This window comes from Bos mutus, chromosome 1 (assembly GCF_027580195.1).
Source record: "Bos mutus isolate GX-2022 chromosome 1, NWIPB_WYAK_1.1, whole genome shotgun sequence".
Lineage (NCBI taxonomy): Eukaryota > Metazoa > Chordata > Mammalia > Artiodactyla > Bovidae > Bos > Bos mutus.
In genome coordinates, this window is record NC_091617.1 from 52569969 (window position 1) to 52584198 (window position 14230).

Sequence of the window (14230 nt, forward strand, 5' to 3'; positions counted from 1 at the left end):
TTTGGAGCCAAAAAAATAGTCTCTCACTCTTTCCACTGTTTCCCCATCTATTTCCCATGAAGTGATGGGGCCAGATGCCATGATCTTAGTTTTCTGAATATTGAGCTTTAAGCCAACTTTTTCAATCTCTTCTTTCACTTTCATCAAGAGGCTCTTTAGTTCTTCTTTGTTTTCTGCCAGAAGAGTGGTGTCATCTGCATATCTGAGGTTATTGATATTTCTCCCAGAAATCTTGATTCCAGTTTGTGCTTCATCCAGCTCAGCATTTCTCATGATGTACTCTGCATACAAGTTAAATAAGCAGGGTGACAATATACACCCTTGACGTACTCCTTTTCCTATTTGGAACCAGTCTGTTGTTCCATGTCCAGTCTGATTTTCCTAAAGATCTATTTAGAAAATAAATGTTTCATAAACTTATTTTATTCTTTGCCATCGCTCATTGAATAGAAAGCAAGTAATTCATTTGGGTTACTGTCTAGGGATAGAGGTAATGGGCCTCATGTCTACTGCCTATTCTTCATACTCTTAATACTCTCTCATCTGGCTAGGCTCTCCACTATTCATTCAGGTAAAATGATTTGTTTTTGGAGAGTCAGTATTCAAGCAAATAACTTAATAGATAGTTCATAGCCAAAGAGTACTACCATTATCACCAAAGAAAGGTGATCTTAAAAGTATACCCATTATCTAAAGATTTTAACTTCAAACACCATAAGTACTTGATACAACATATTTGTGACATTTGTATATTTAGATATGACTTTTTCTAGATTATCAATTAGAATAATAGATAATAAATAGAAAAAAAAATATAGGTTTCCTAACGTCCTTGTTAGGAAGAAGTGCTAATCTACCTGAAGATTGGGGTTGGAGAAAGGAACTTATTAGAATAAACTGGCTGAAAAGTGTTGTCCTGTTACTAACTATATTGCTCAGCAAACCATGGACAAAGTGCCTTGATGGCAGCAGTTTTCATGGCAATCCACCAAATAAGGCTCTAAGATCCATCAGAAGGGTTAGCAGCCCTGATGTATAGAGTTACACCTGCCTCTGCTAGGCTAAATCTGAGCGACTGACATGAATCTTTTTGCTCCTTAGTGCATTAGACCTTGGCTGATACAACAGGGGACCTGCCCAACCTGCAGACTCCACGTTTTGCTACCAGAAGAATTTCCAGGTCACCCCAGCCGGCACTTGCCCAAGATCTGATTCAGCAGGGTGACTATGCAAAGGAAGTTCAATTTTCAGACTCCAGAATTTAGTTTTCCACTTATTTGAGCTGATAGTATGAGTGATGTGAAGTGGTATGTTCTTCAGTATTATTCAAAATAAGCTAGTTAATCTAATCAAAGCTGCAGCCAAAGAGGAGAGGACAAATCTTCAGGACTGTGAACTGAATTGAAAGGGTTTAAAGAAGAAAAAATTTTGAAAGTTAAATTAGATTTGCCCTTATTTTAGTAGATATTTTCTTCCAACTTAAACGTGATTACTGTTACCATATATCTTAGGATGTCTTCTCTTTTCCTTATTCCACTCATCCTTTACTTTCTCTTGAATATGCTACACTTTAATTTCCTGAACTAAATGTAAACAAGAGTAAGAAAATTCCTCAGATTTTAGTGTTCCTTTTAACTTTTAAAATTACTTATAAAATATATGTTATTTATTTATATTTTATCTCTATCTTCCCCATTCTTTCCTATTCTCTAAAATATGTACCTGTGAATAGATTATAAGCTACATGAGGGTGAGGACCAACCACTGATGTCTTGGAGCTGGCTTATATACTGTACTGGTTTGTGAAAGATGATTCTTAGTTTTAGGAATTTTGTGAAACAGTTATTCAAACTATTGTTAGCATGAAATCTGGTATAGTGGGACTATTTTATACCACAGAAATTGGTGAATGCTATAGATAAGGGCTTTTTTTCCCTTCCCCCCAAGAGCTTGTTATTAAAGATTTACCAGCATACCACTGGGACCGTGCCTGAAGATTCTTACTGTTCTCAATGTCTTGCACAGTAGATAACACCATAAATAGCCCTCCAAATCAGAAATCAGGAAGCAGTAAGAAAATTAGCATGCAAATTAAGTCACTTGCTCATTTGAATAACTTTATTTGTAAACATGCTCTTTGGACCATAATCATTTATGCTTTGGAGGAATTTTTTTTTTCAGCCTTGAAAGTTTCTAATTTCACTTTCTCACGCATGGGTGGTGCCCTGTTTGTGTGTAGTTGTCTCTTATGACAGAGTTGACACCCACTGAGCTAAGTGGCACATTTAAAGCTTGTCACTGAGAACTTTCATTCTTAGAGGTCAAAAATATTATTTTGAAATTAGTACTGTGTAAATGTTGTGTTATACATGTCTCTAGCTACAGAATTATTAATAAAAGAATTCAGTTATCTTGTAAGAGAAATGTTACTTGGTTCGTATTATTTTCCATAAATGAAATTCATTCTGTGAATAAGTGTTTCCTGACTCAGCAACTATTTTACCTTTATATTTCACTATAAATGTATCTTGAAGTTATTTTAAATCTCTACTTAAAATTACTATTTCTGAAATTATATGCTGTTTTCTTCTGTAATGAGAATAGACTGGACAATGTGAAAGAAAATACCCCAAAGTGAAGGCAGTCATCTAGATTTGTTAAGTGCCAAAAAAGTCTTAGAATTATACAGTTCAGAACTTACAGGGTCTTTAATAATTATCTCGTCTAACACCTCAAGATCATGGTCATATAGCAGATTACCTTGTAAAACATTTTTTAGTGTATGTTTACAATTGTATTTACATTTTCATGTGGGAAAGAATAAATGTTTCTTAATTGAATGCCTATTATTTTACTTGTGTTTATCACTGTAACTGTATCCTAAAACTACTTGAAATCTCTTTCAAACATCTCTTTCTGTTTAGTTATGCTCAAACTTTATCTTTTCTTGTGAGAAAGGGGAGGAAAATATCCAAGAAGTCAGTCATTTATACTTGTAAAATACCAAGAATATCTTAGAATCATAAAATGTCAGAGTTTTTAGGGTCTTTAATGATCCTCTGGTCTGTTGCCTCATTTTATAGGAACAGTTTGCCCTAGATCATGCAGTTAAATAGTGGCTAAGCCAGTCCTAATTCTTGAGAGAGTCCTGATACTCAGTAAGTCACATGTTTCCTCCATAAACTCAAGCTGCAAGGCTGTATTGGTGCTGACCTGTTGTTCTTAGCTCCAAAGATGGGGCCAGAGAACTTAACAGGGTAGCTGATACATAGTGAGAATGTAATGGGAACATGCTCTTGAATGTCATGTCCAACTCTGCAGATGCTAAAGGTAATGGGATTTTTTTTTCTTTTTGATGTTTAACAATAAAGACAACTATAGCAGTCATTCGGAGAAGGCAATGGCACCCCACTCCAGTACTCTTGCCTGGAAACTCCCATGGACGGAGGAGCCTGGTAGGCTGCAGTCCATGGCGTCGCTAAGGGTAGGACACAACTAAGTGACTTCACTTTCACTTTACACTTTCATACTTTGGAGAAGGAAATGGAAACCCACTCCAGTGTTCTTGACTGGAGAATCCCAGGGATGGCAGAGCCTGGTGGGCTGCCGTCTATGGGGTCGCACAGAGTCGGACACGACTGAAGCGACTTAGCAGCAGCAGCAGCAGCATAGTGCTCATTCTTTGATAAACAATGATTGCCGTCATGCCTGTGGCTGCTGAAAGACCCAGAACACCATACTGCACATAAATTCAGTGAGAGAAGTAGTAATATTTACTTTACAAACAATCTGTACACCTCCTGTAATGTAACATCACTGCAACTGCTGTCAGATATGTCTTGTAGTGTTTCCCTTTATATTCATTGTCCATGTGTATAATAACATTCTCCAGCTTTTATGGGATACCTTCCTTGACCAAATGTTACTTTGTTTGATCCACTAATAACTTTAAAGTGGATACTATCCTTTTTATTTTGCAGAGGATGAAACTGAGGCTCAACTAAGAGGGTATACTTTGTCTGAGGTCACAGCTGTGAAGTGGCATTCTGGGATTTGAATGCAAATCTCTGTGCCTTAGCTGGTGTTCTCTCTTTCAGTTCTTCATAGTGGTCTCCCCATTCTGGACTGACTAAATACACAAATTATTTTAAATAATATGCTTCAAAATAAAATGAAACAAATGGTAAATCTGATTATTTTGGGCTATGAACATGGTATTGAATACATAAAAATATATGTAATAGTGATACAATATGGTAAGAAAAGTTTGACTTTTCCCTCAGATGTCTTGGTTTGCTTGGGATGGTTCCAATTAATGCCTGTTGTCCTGACATATTAATAGTCCTCCCTTTTACTCTCAACAGTGTCCTAGTACAGATGATTAATTTTATTGTATAGTTAATTTTTTTTACTAGATTCAAAATTTAGCAAAACTACTCTACATTTATAAAATGCTCCTGGAATACCTTAATCCCTTATCACAGAGCCTCTCAGGTAGGAATCACCCACACACACAGCCTCTCAGGTAGGGAACCATCCACACGCAAATATGATACAAAAAGCAACAATCATGAGAAGAGAGTGCAAGTGCAGGATATTGGAAATGCATTTAAAATGAAAAGACCATCAACTTAAAACAGTCTTGTGTGTGTGTGTGTGTGTGTGTGTGTATTTTTATATATAGCCTGCTACATTAAAACCTTATGGTAACTGCAAACCAAAAATATACAATAGATGAAAAACAAAAAAGCAATCCAAACACAACACTACAGATAATCCTCAAATCACAAGAGAAGAGAACAAAAGAGGGAGGGAAGATAAAATACCTATCAAAAGAAATCCAAAACAATTAATAAGATGGCAATAGGAACATATAATTGGTAATTACCTTAAACAAAAGTGGATCAAATATTTCAACCAGAAGACACAGATTGGCTGAATGGATACAAAAACAAGACCTATATATATGCTGTCTATAAGAGACCCACTTCAGATCCAAGGACACATACAGACTGAAAGTGAGGGGAGAGTAAAAGATACTCCATGCAAATGGAAATCAGAAGAAAGCTGGAGTAGCAGTACTCACATCAGACAAAATAGAATTTAGAATAAAGACTAACGGATGAAGAAGGACACTACATAATGATCATGGGATCAATAATCCAAGAAGAAGATATAACAACTATAAATATGTGTGTATCTACCATAGGAGCATGTCAATATAAAAGGCGAATGCTAAAAGCCATCAAGGAGAAATCAATACTAACACAATAATAGTGGGTGACTGTAACACCCCATTTTCATCAATGGACACATCATCCAGACAGAAAATGAGTAAGGAAACAGACCTTAAAAGATGCATTAGACCAGATGGACTTAACTGATATTTATAGAGCATTCTATCCAAAAGCAGCAGAATATACATCATTCTCAAGTGCACATGGAACACTCTCCAGGAACTAATTGCATACTGGGCCACAACGTGAGCCTTGGTAAATTTAGGAAAATTGAAATTATATCAAGCATCTTTTCTGATCACAAGACTGTTAGATTAGAAGTCAACTACAAGAAAAAACTGTAAAAATCACAAACATATGTGGGCTGAACCATGTGTTGTTAAACCACCAGTGGGTCGCTGAAGAAATCAAAAAGGAAATAAAAAAATACCTAGAAACAAATGACAACAAAAAACCCAGTTATCTAAAACCTATGGGATGCAGCAAAAGCAGTTAGTTTTGAGTTTATATTAAATACAGCCTTACCTCAGGAAATAAGAATAATCTTAAAGAACCTAACCTTATTTAGGGCTTCCCTGGTGGCTCAGACAGTAAAGAATCTGCCTGCAATGTGGGAGACCTGGGTTCAATCCCTGGGTTGGGAAGATCCCCTGGAGGAGGGCATGGCAACCCACTGCAATATTCTTGCCTGGAGAATCCCCAGGACAGAGGAGCCTGGTGGGCTACAATCCATGGGGTCGCATAGATTCAGACATGACTGAGCAACTAAAGCACAACATGACCTTATTTTAAAAACCGTGGTGAAAGACTAAATACTTTCCCACTGTGTTCTGGAATGAGGCAAGAATGTCTGCTATCACAGCTTCAATTTAATATTGTATTAAATGGTCTAGCCAGTGAAATTTAAAAAAAAATAGAAGTGAAAGACATTCAGCTTGGAAAGGTAAAAGTGAAACCTTTTTAGTACACAGACATAAATATATGAAGAAAACTACCATCTTCGGGGATTGAAACACTTGATACAAGGTCTCAATTCTCCCCAAGTTGATTTATAAATTCAAGACAATCCTAGTTAAAATCCCAACAGACTTTTTTCATAGAAATCTACAAGCTGATTATAAATTTGATTTGGAAATTCTAAGGACTGAAATCGTTTGCCGAGAGAAATATCAATAACCTCGGATATGCAGATGACACTACCCTTATGGCAGAAAGTAAAGAGGAACTAAAAAGCCTCTTGATGAAAGTTCAGTTCAGTTCAGTTGCTCAGTCGTGTCTGACTCTTTGCGACCCTATGAATCACAGCAAACCAGGCCTCCCTGTCCATCACCAACTCCCAGAGTTCACTCAGACTCACGTCCATCGAGTCAGTGATGCCATCCAGCCATCTCATCCTCTGTCATCCCCTTCTCCTGCCCCCAATCTCTCCCAGCATCAGAGTCTTTTCCAATGAGTCAACTCTTCACATGAGGTGGCCAAAGTACTGGAGTTTCAGCTTTAGCATCATTCCTTCCAAAGAAATCCCAGGGCTGATCTCCTTTAGGATGGACTGGTTGGATCTCCTTGCAGTCCAAGGGTCTCTCAAGAGTCTTCTCCAACACCACAGTTCAAAAGCATCAATTCTTCAGCGCTCGGCCTTCTTCACAGTCCAACTCTCACATCCATACATGACCACAGGAAAAACCATAGCCTTGACTAGATGGACCTTTGTTGGCAAATAATGTCTCTGCTTTTGAATATGCTATCTAGGTTGGTCATAACTTTCCTTCCAAGGAGTAAGCGTCTTTTAATTTCATGGCACAGTCACCATAGGAGAGTGAAAAGTTGGCTTACAGCTCAACATTTAGAAAGATTATGGCATCTTGGTCCCATCACTTCATGGCAAATAGTGATCATGGTCCCATCACTTCATGGCAAATAGATGGGGAAACAGTGGAAACAGTGTCAGAGTTTATTTTTGGGGGCTCCAAAATCACTGCAGATGGTGACTGCAGCCATGAAATTAAAAGACGCTTACTCCTTGGAAGGAAAATTATGACCAACCTAGATAGCCTGTTGAAAAGCAGAGACATTACTTTGCCAACAAAGGTCCATCTAGTCAAGGCTATGGTTTTTCCAGTAGTCATGTATGGATGTGAGAGTTGGACTGTGAGGAAAGCTGAGTGCCAAAGAATTGATGCTTTTGAACTGGTGTTGGAGAAGACTCTTGAGAGTCCCTTGGACTGCAAGGAGATCCAACCAGTCCATCCTAAAGGAGATCAGTCCTGGTGTTCTTTGGAAGGACTGATGCTAAAGCTGAAACTCCAGTACTTTGGCCACCTGATGCAAAGAGCACAACTGAGGAATAGCTAGACGGAAGAGATGAATAGCACAAGGTATCCATGGGGTTGCTAAGAGTCGGACACGACTTCACTTTCACTTTTCACTTTCATGCATTGGAGAAGGAAATGGCAACCCACTCCAGTGTTCTTGCCTGGAGAATCCCAGGGACGGGGGAGCCTGGTGGGCTGCCGTCTCTGGGAGTCGCACAGAGTCGGACACGACTAAAGTGATTTAGCAGCAGCAGCATGGAGGAGGAGAACAGAGCTTCTCTGCCTTCTCTGGGTGTGGTACCCTCCTAGCACCTTGTGTTCACTAACTCAGCTCTCTGAACCTATTATTTAAGGGGTTTTATATGCACATGATTAATTAAATCACTGGTTATTGGTGAGTACTTCAGTCTCCAGTCCCTTTCCCATCCTGAAGAAATGAGATCAGGACACTGAGAATTCCAACATGTCTTTCTGGTGACCAGCTCCTATCTTGAAGCTATCCAGGGACCCCTCAGCCAAATCATCTCATTAGCATGCTGAGAAATTTATCATTCAGACAATTCTCAGGGTAGACCTGGAGACAAAGACCAAACATATATATCTCATTATATCACAACCCCTCACTATGTAAATAGAAAAATAATAATAAAAAGGACAAATCTTATAATACATACAACAATTTGGATAATTTCAAAATAATTCTGCTAATTGAAAGAAGCCAGACAAAAATGTAATACATATTATATGATTCCATTCTTGTAAAATTCTAGAAAATGAAAACATCTACTTTTTGTTTTGGCCATACCATGTGGAATGCAGGATATTAGTTTCCTCACCAGGGATCAAACCCGTGCCCCCTGCATTGAAAGCATGGAGTCTTACCCACTGTACTGCCAGGGAAGTCCCCCCCAAACCTTATCTATATTGACAGAAAACACATCAGTGGTTACCTGGGAGCAGGGAGGAACAGGAAGGAACACAAGGAAAACTTTGGGAGGTGGAAAATATGATCATTATTGTGATGACAGTTTCCTGAGAGCATATTTATACCAATACTTATCAAGTTGTATGCTTTAAATACATACAGTTTATTGTATGTCAGTTATATCTCAATTAAGCTGTGTGGGTTTTTTTTTTTTTTTTTTTTTTGAGTCCTGGATTTCACACAGTACTATGGTTGTTACATCCTAAGGAGATTGCATTAGCCAACTGGAGTAAGACAGTAAGACCAGGACCTCCTAAGGACCACTACCCAGCTGGGCAGATCTGAGCTCCACTAATATTCTATTGATGTTCTCCCCCAAAAAGCTTCAGTTCAGTTCAGTTGCTCAGTTGTGTCTGACTCTGCAACCCCATGGACTTTGGCATGCCAGGCTTCCCTGTCCACCACCAACTCTGGAGCCTATTCAAACTCATGTCCATTGCGTCGCTGATGCCATCCAACCATCTCTTCCTCTATCGTCCCCTTCTTCTCCCGCTTTCAACCTTTCCCAGCATCAGGGTCTTTTCCAGTGAGTCAGTTCTTTGCATCAGGTGGCCAAAGTATTGGAGTTTTAGCTTCAGCATCAATCCTTCCAATGAATATTCAGGACTGATTTCCTTTAGGATTAACAGGTTGGATCTCCTTGCAGTCCAAGGAACTCTCAAGAGTCTTCTCCAACACCCCAGTTCAAAAGCATCAATTCTCCAGCGCTCAGCTTTCTTTGTAGTCCAACTCTCACATCCAGACATGACTATTGGAAAAACCATGGCTTTGACTAGATGGATCTTTGCTGGCAAACTAATGTCTCTGCTTTTTAATATGCTGTCTAGGTTGGTCATGGCTTTTCTTCCAAGGAGCAAGCGTCTTTTAATTTTGTGGCTGGAGTCAACATCTGCAGTGATTTTGGAGCCCCCCAAAATAAAGTCTCTGACTGTTTCTGTTGTTTCCCCTTATATTTGTCATGAAGTGATGGGACCAGAAGCCATGATCTTAGTTTTCTGAATGTTGAGTTTTAAGCCAACTTTTTCACTCTCCTCTTTCACTTTCATCAAGAGGCTCTTTAGTTCTACTTCACTTTCTGCCATAAGGGTGGTGTCATATGCATATCTGAGGTTATTGATGTTTCTTCCGGCAATCTTGATTCCAGCTTGTGCGTCATCCAATCCAGCATTTCTCATGATGTACTCTGCATATAAGTTATATAAGCAGGGTGACAATATAGAGCCTTGACATACTCCTTTCCCAATCTGGAACCAGTCTGTTGTTCCATGTCCAGGTCTAACTGTTGTTTCTTGACCTTGATTTGTCAGGAGGCAGGTCAGGTGGTCTGGTATTCCCATCTCTGTAGGAATTTTCCACAGTTTGTTCTGATCCACACAGATTTTGGCATAGTCAAAAAACCAGAAGTATATGTTTTTTTCTGGAGCTCTCTTTCTTTTTCAATGATTCAGTGGATACTGGTTTGATCTCTGGTTCCTCTGCCTTTTCTAAATCCAGCTGGAACATCTGGAAGTTCACGGTTCATGTACTGTTGAAGCCTGGCTTGGAGAATTTTGAGCGTTACTTCACTAGGGTATGAGATGAATGCAATTGTGCGGTAGTTTGAACATTCTTTGTCATTGCCTTTCTTTGGGATTGGAATGACAACTGATCTTTTCCAGTCTTGTGGCCACTGCTGAGTTTTCCATTTGCTGGCATATTGAGTGCAGCACTTTCACAGCATCATCTTTGAGGATTTGAAATAGCTCAACTGGAATTCCATCACCCGCAATAGCTTTGTTCATGGTGAAGCTTCCTCAGGCCCACTTGACTTTGCATTCCAGGATGTCTGGCTCTAGGTGATCACACCATCATAGTTATGAGTCTTGAAGATCTTTTTTGTATAGTTCTTCTGTGTATTCTTGCCACCTCTTCTTAATATCTTCTGCTTCTTTTAGGTCCATACCATTTCTGTCCTTTATTGTGCTCATCTTTGCATGAAATATTCCCTTCAGTCAGTTCAGTCACTCAGTCGTGTCCGACTCTTTGCGACCCCATGAATCGCAGCATGCCAGGCCTCCCTGTCCATCACCAACTCCCAGAGTTCATTCAGACTTATGTCCATCGAGTCAGTGATGCCATCCAGCCATCTCATCCTCTGTCGTCCCCTTCTCCTCCTGCCCCCAATCCCTCCCAGCATCAGAGTCTTTTCCAATGAGTCAACTCTTTGCATGAGGTGGCCAAAGTACTGGAGTTTCAGCTTTAGCATCATTCCTTCCAAAGAAATCCCAGGGCTGATCTCCTTCAGAATAGACTGGTTGGATCTCCTTGCAGCCCAAGGACTCTCAAGAGTCTTCTCCAACACCATCTCAAATTTTCTTGAAGAGATCTCTATTCTTTCCCATTCTATTGTTTTCCTATATTTCTTTGCACTGATCACTGAGGAAGGCTTTCTTATCGCTCCTTGATATTCTTTGGAACTCTGCATTCAAATGGGTGTATCTTTCTATTTCTCCTTTGCCTTTAGCTTCTCTTCCTTTCCCAGCTATTTGTAAGGTCTCATCAGACAATCATTTTGCCTTTTTGCATTTATTTTTCTTGGGGATAGTCTCGATCACTACCTCCTGTACAGTGTCACTAACCTCCATCTATAGTTCTTCAGACTCTATCAGATCTAATCCCTTGAATCTGTCACTTCCACTATGTATTCATAAGGGATTTAAGTCAAATCTGAATGGTCTAGTGATTTCCCCCACTTTCTTCAATTTAAGTCTGAATTTGGCAATAAGGAGTTCATGATCTGAGCCACAGCCATCTCTGGGTCTTGTTTTTGCTGACTGTATAGACCTTCTCCATCTTTGGCTGCAAAGAATATAATCAATCTGATTTCAGTATTGACTATCTGGTGATGTGCATGTGTAGAATCTTCTCTTGTGTTGTTAGAAGAGCATGTTTGCTATGACCAGTGCGTTCTCTTGGCAGAACTCTGTTAGCCTTTGATCTGCTTCGTTCTGTACTCCAAGGCCAAATTTGCCTGTTACTCCAAGTATCTCTTGACTTCCTACTTTTGCATTCCAATCCCCTGTAATGAAGAGGACATCTTTTTTGGGTGTTAGTTCTAGAAGGTCTTGTAGGTCTTCATAGAACCATTTAGCTTCAGCTTCTTCAGCATTACTGGTCAGGGCATAGACTTGGATTACTGTGATATTAAATGTTTGCCTTGGAAATGAACAGAGATCATTCTGTCATTTTGGGGATTGCATCCAAGTACTGCATTTTGGACTCTTTTATTTACTATGATGGCTACTCCATTTCTTCTAAGGGATTCTTGCCCGCAATAGTAGATATAATGGTCATCTGAATTAAATTCACCCACTCCAGTCCATTTTAGTTCGCTGCTTCCTAAAACATCGATGGTCACTCTTGCCATCTGTTTGACCACTTCCAATTTGCCTTGATTCATGGACCTAACATTCTACATTCCTATGCAATATTGCTCTTTACAGCATCGGACTTTACTTCCATCACCAGTCACATCCACAACTGGGTGTTGTTTTTGCTTTGGCTCTGTCTCTTCATTCTTTCTGGAGTTATTTCTTCAATCTTCTCCAGCAGTGTATTGGGCACCTACCAACCTGGGGAGTTCATCTTTCAATGTCATACGTTTTTGCCTTTTCACACGATTCATGGGGTTCTCAAGGCAAGAATACTGAAGTGGTTTTCCATTCCCTTCTCCAGTGGACCACGTTTTGTCAGCACTCTTGGCCATAATTCCTCCATCGTGGGTGGCCCTACATGGCATGGGTCATAGTTTCATAGAGCTAGACAAGGCTGTGGTCCATTTGATCAGTTTGGTTAGTTTTCTGTAATTGTGGTTTCATTCTGTGTGCCCTCTGATGGATAAGGATAAGAGGTATATGGGAGTCTTATCAGTCTTCCTGGTGGGAGAGACTGCCTGGGGGGGTGGGGGGGTGGAAACTGGGTCTTGTTCTGATGGGCGGGGCCATGTTCAGTAAATCTTTAGTCCAGTTTTCTGTTGATGGGCAGGGCTGTGTTCCTCCCTGTTGCTTGACCTGAGGCCAAACTATGGTGGAGGTAAGGAAGATAATGGAGACCTCCTTCAAAAGGTCCCATGCATGCACTGCTACACTCAGTGCCTCTGACCCTGAAGCAAGCCACCACTGACCCACGCCTCCACTGGAGGCTGCTAGACACTCATGGGCATGTCTGGGTCAGTTTCTTGTGGGGTCACTGCATCTATCTCCTGGGTCCTGGTGTGCACAAAGTTTTGTTTGTTCCTCCAAGAGTCTGTTTCCCCAGTCCTGTGTAAGTTCTGGTGGTTCTATGGTGGGGTTAATGGCAACCTCCTCCAAGAGGGCTTATGCCATACCCAGGTCTGTTGTACCCAGAGCCCCTGCAGCAGACCACTGGTGACCCATACCTCCATAGGAGACACTCAGACACAGTTCTGGCACAGTCTCTGTGGGTTGAGCATTTGTTTTATGCCATTTCCAGGTCTGAGCAGCTCAGGTGACCAGGTGCTTTGCATGCGCACTGTCCCAGGTGGACTGTGCATCTTAATCACGTTCCTGATCCTGGCCACTTGTTTCCTCGGTGTGCCATGAGAGCACTGTCTCAGGTGTGTAGCATGTCTCCTCTGGAGAGCTGATCTCAGGCTATGACCCTCTGGTGGATGTCAACCATCCAGGATCTCAGGAAGACATGGTTAGCAGCTGCAAGCCTGCTCCCAGTTTGGTGGAAGATGCCCTCTCTGGGGCTGAGATAGTAGCAGCCCCTTGCCTTCTGGCTCTGGCTGTTGAAAGCCTGCCTCTCTGCCACTGGGCGGGGAGGGGCCAGTAGGTAGCCGGCTAGTTCTCCTTTGGTATTTGCTCAATCCTTTGTTCTGTGCTGTGAGATGGCCAGGCTATGCATTAGGTTATTAAGTTAGAGCCTTTCGTGGGAAAATTCTCCTTTCTGCAGTTGTAGTTAGGTGTGTATTCTGTGGGGTTTTTTTTGTTGTTTTCTTTTTTTCTCTCTCTCCCGGTTATGTTGCCTTCTTGGATCTTTCCTCACATTTCATTCTGAATATACTCATAGAATGACCCTGGATTGGCAATCACCCTGTTTCTACCTATCACTCCTGACACTGCTCTCACTTAAAAAAATCTGATCTACCCTGGGAGGCACAGCAGGGTGGGTGGGGGGCGGTGGCAATGGTACCTGAGATGCGGGCAGCACTATAACAGAGCATGAATTTCAAAATGGGATGAACACCAGTTACTAGCTACATACTACGTGTGTGTGTGCTGAGTTGGATACAACTCTTTGCAACTACATGGGCTGTAGCCTGCCAGACTCCTGCAATGGGATTCTTTAGGCAAGAATACTGGAGTGGGTTGCCATTTTCTTCTCCAGGGGATCTTCCTAACCCACAGATCAAACCCATGTCCCTAGCATTAGCAGACAAATTCTTTACCACTGAGCCACCAGGGAAGCCCCATAACTACCTACATGCATGACTGCTTAGTTGCTCAGTCATAATCAACTCTTTGCAACCCCATGGACTGCAGCCCACCAGGCTCCTCTGTCCATGGGGATTCTCCAGGCAATAATACTGGAGTGGGTCACCATGCCCTCCTCCAGAACTAGCTACATAACCTCAGGCAAATCAATTTATCTCTCTGAACTGCAGTTTTCTCATTTCAAAAATATGTAACAGT

General features: G+C 40.8%; 1 protein-coding gene across 6 annotated transcripts in view; it reads left to right on the forward strand.

The window, feature by feature from the left end:
- DZIP3 (DAZ interacting zinc finger protein 3) overlaps positions 1-2834 on the forward strand; it is a 131686-nt gene extending 128852 nt beyond the window's left edge. For all 6 annotated transcript variants that reach the window (XM_070368858.1, XM_005905919.3, XM_070368861.1 and 3 more), the window contains one exon: positions 1102-2834. In XM_070368858.1, coding sequence (XP_070224959.1) covers positions 1102-1212 — 111 coding nt within the window. In that variant the 3' untranslated portion in view covers positions 1213-2834. The remainder of the gene's footprint in view (positions 1-1101) is intronic.
- The last annotated feature ends 11396 nt before the right edge of the window (positions 2835-14230 follow it).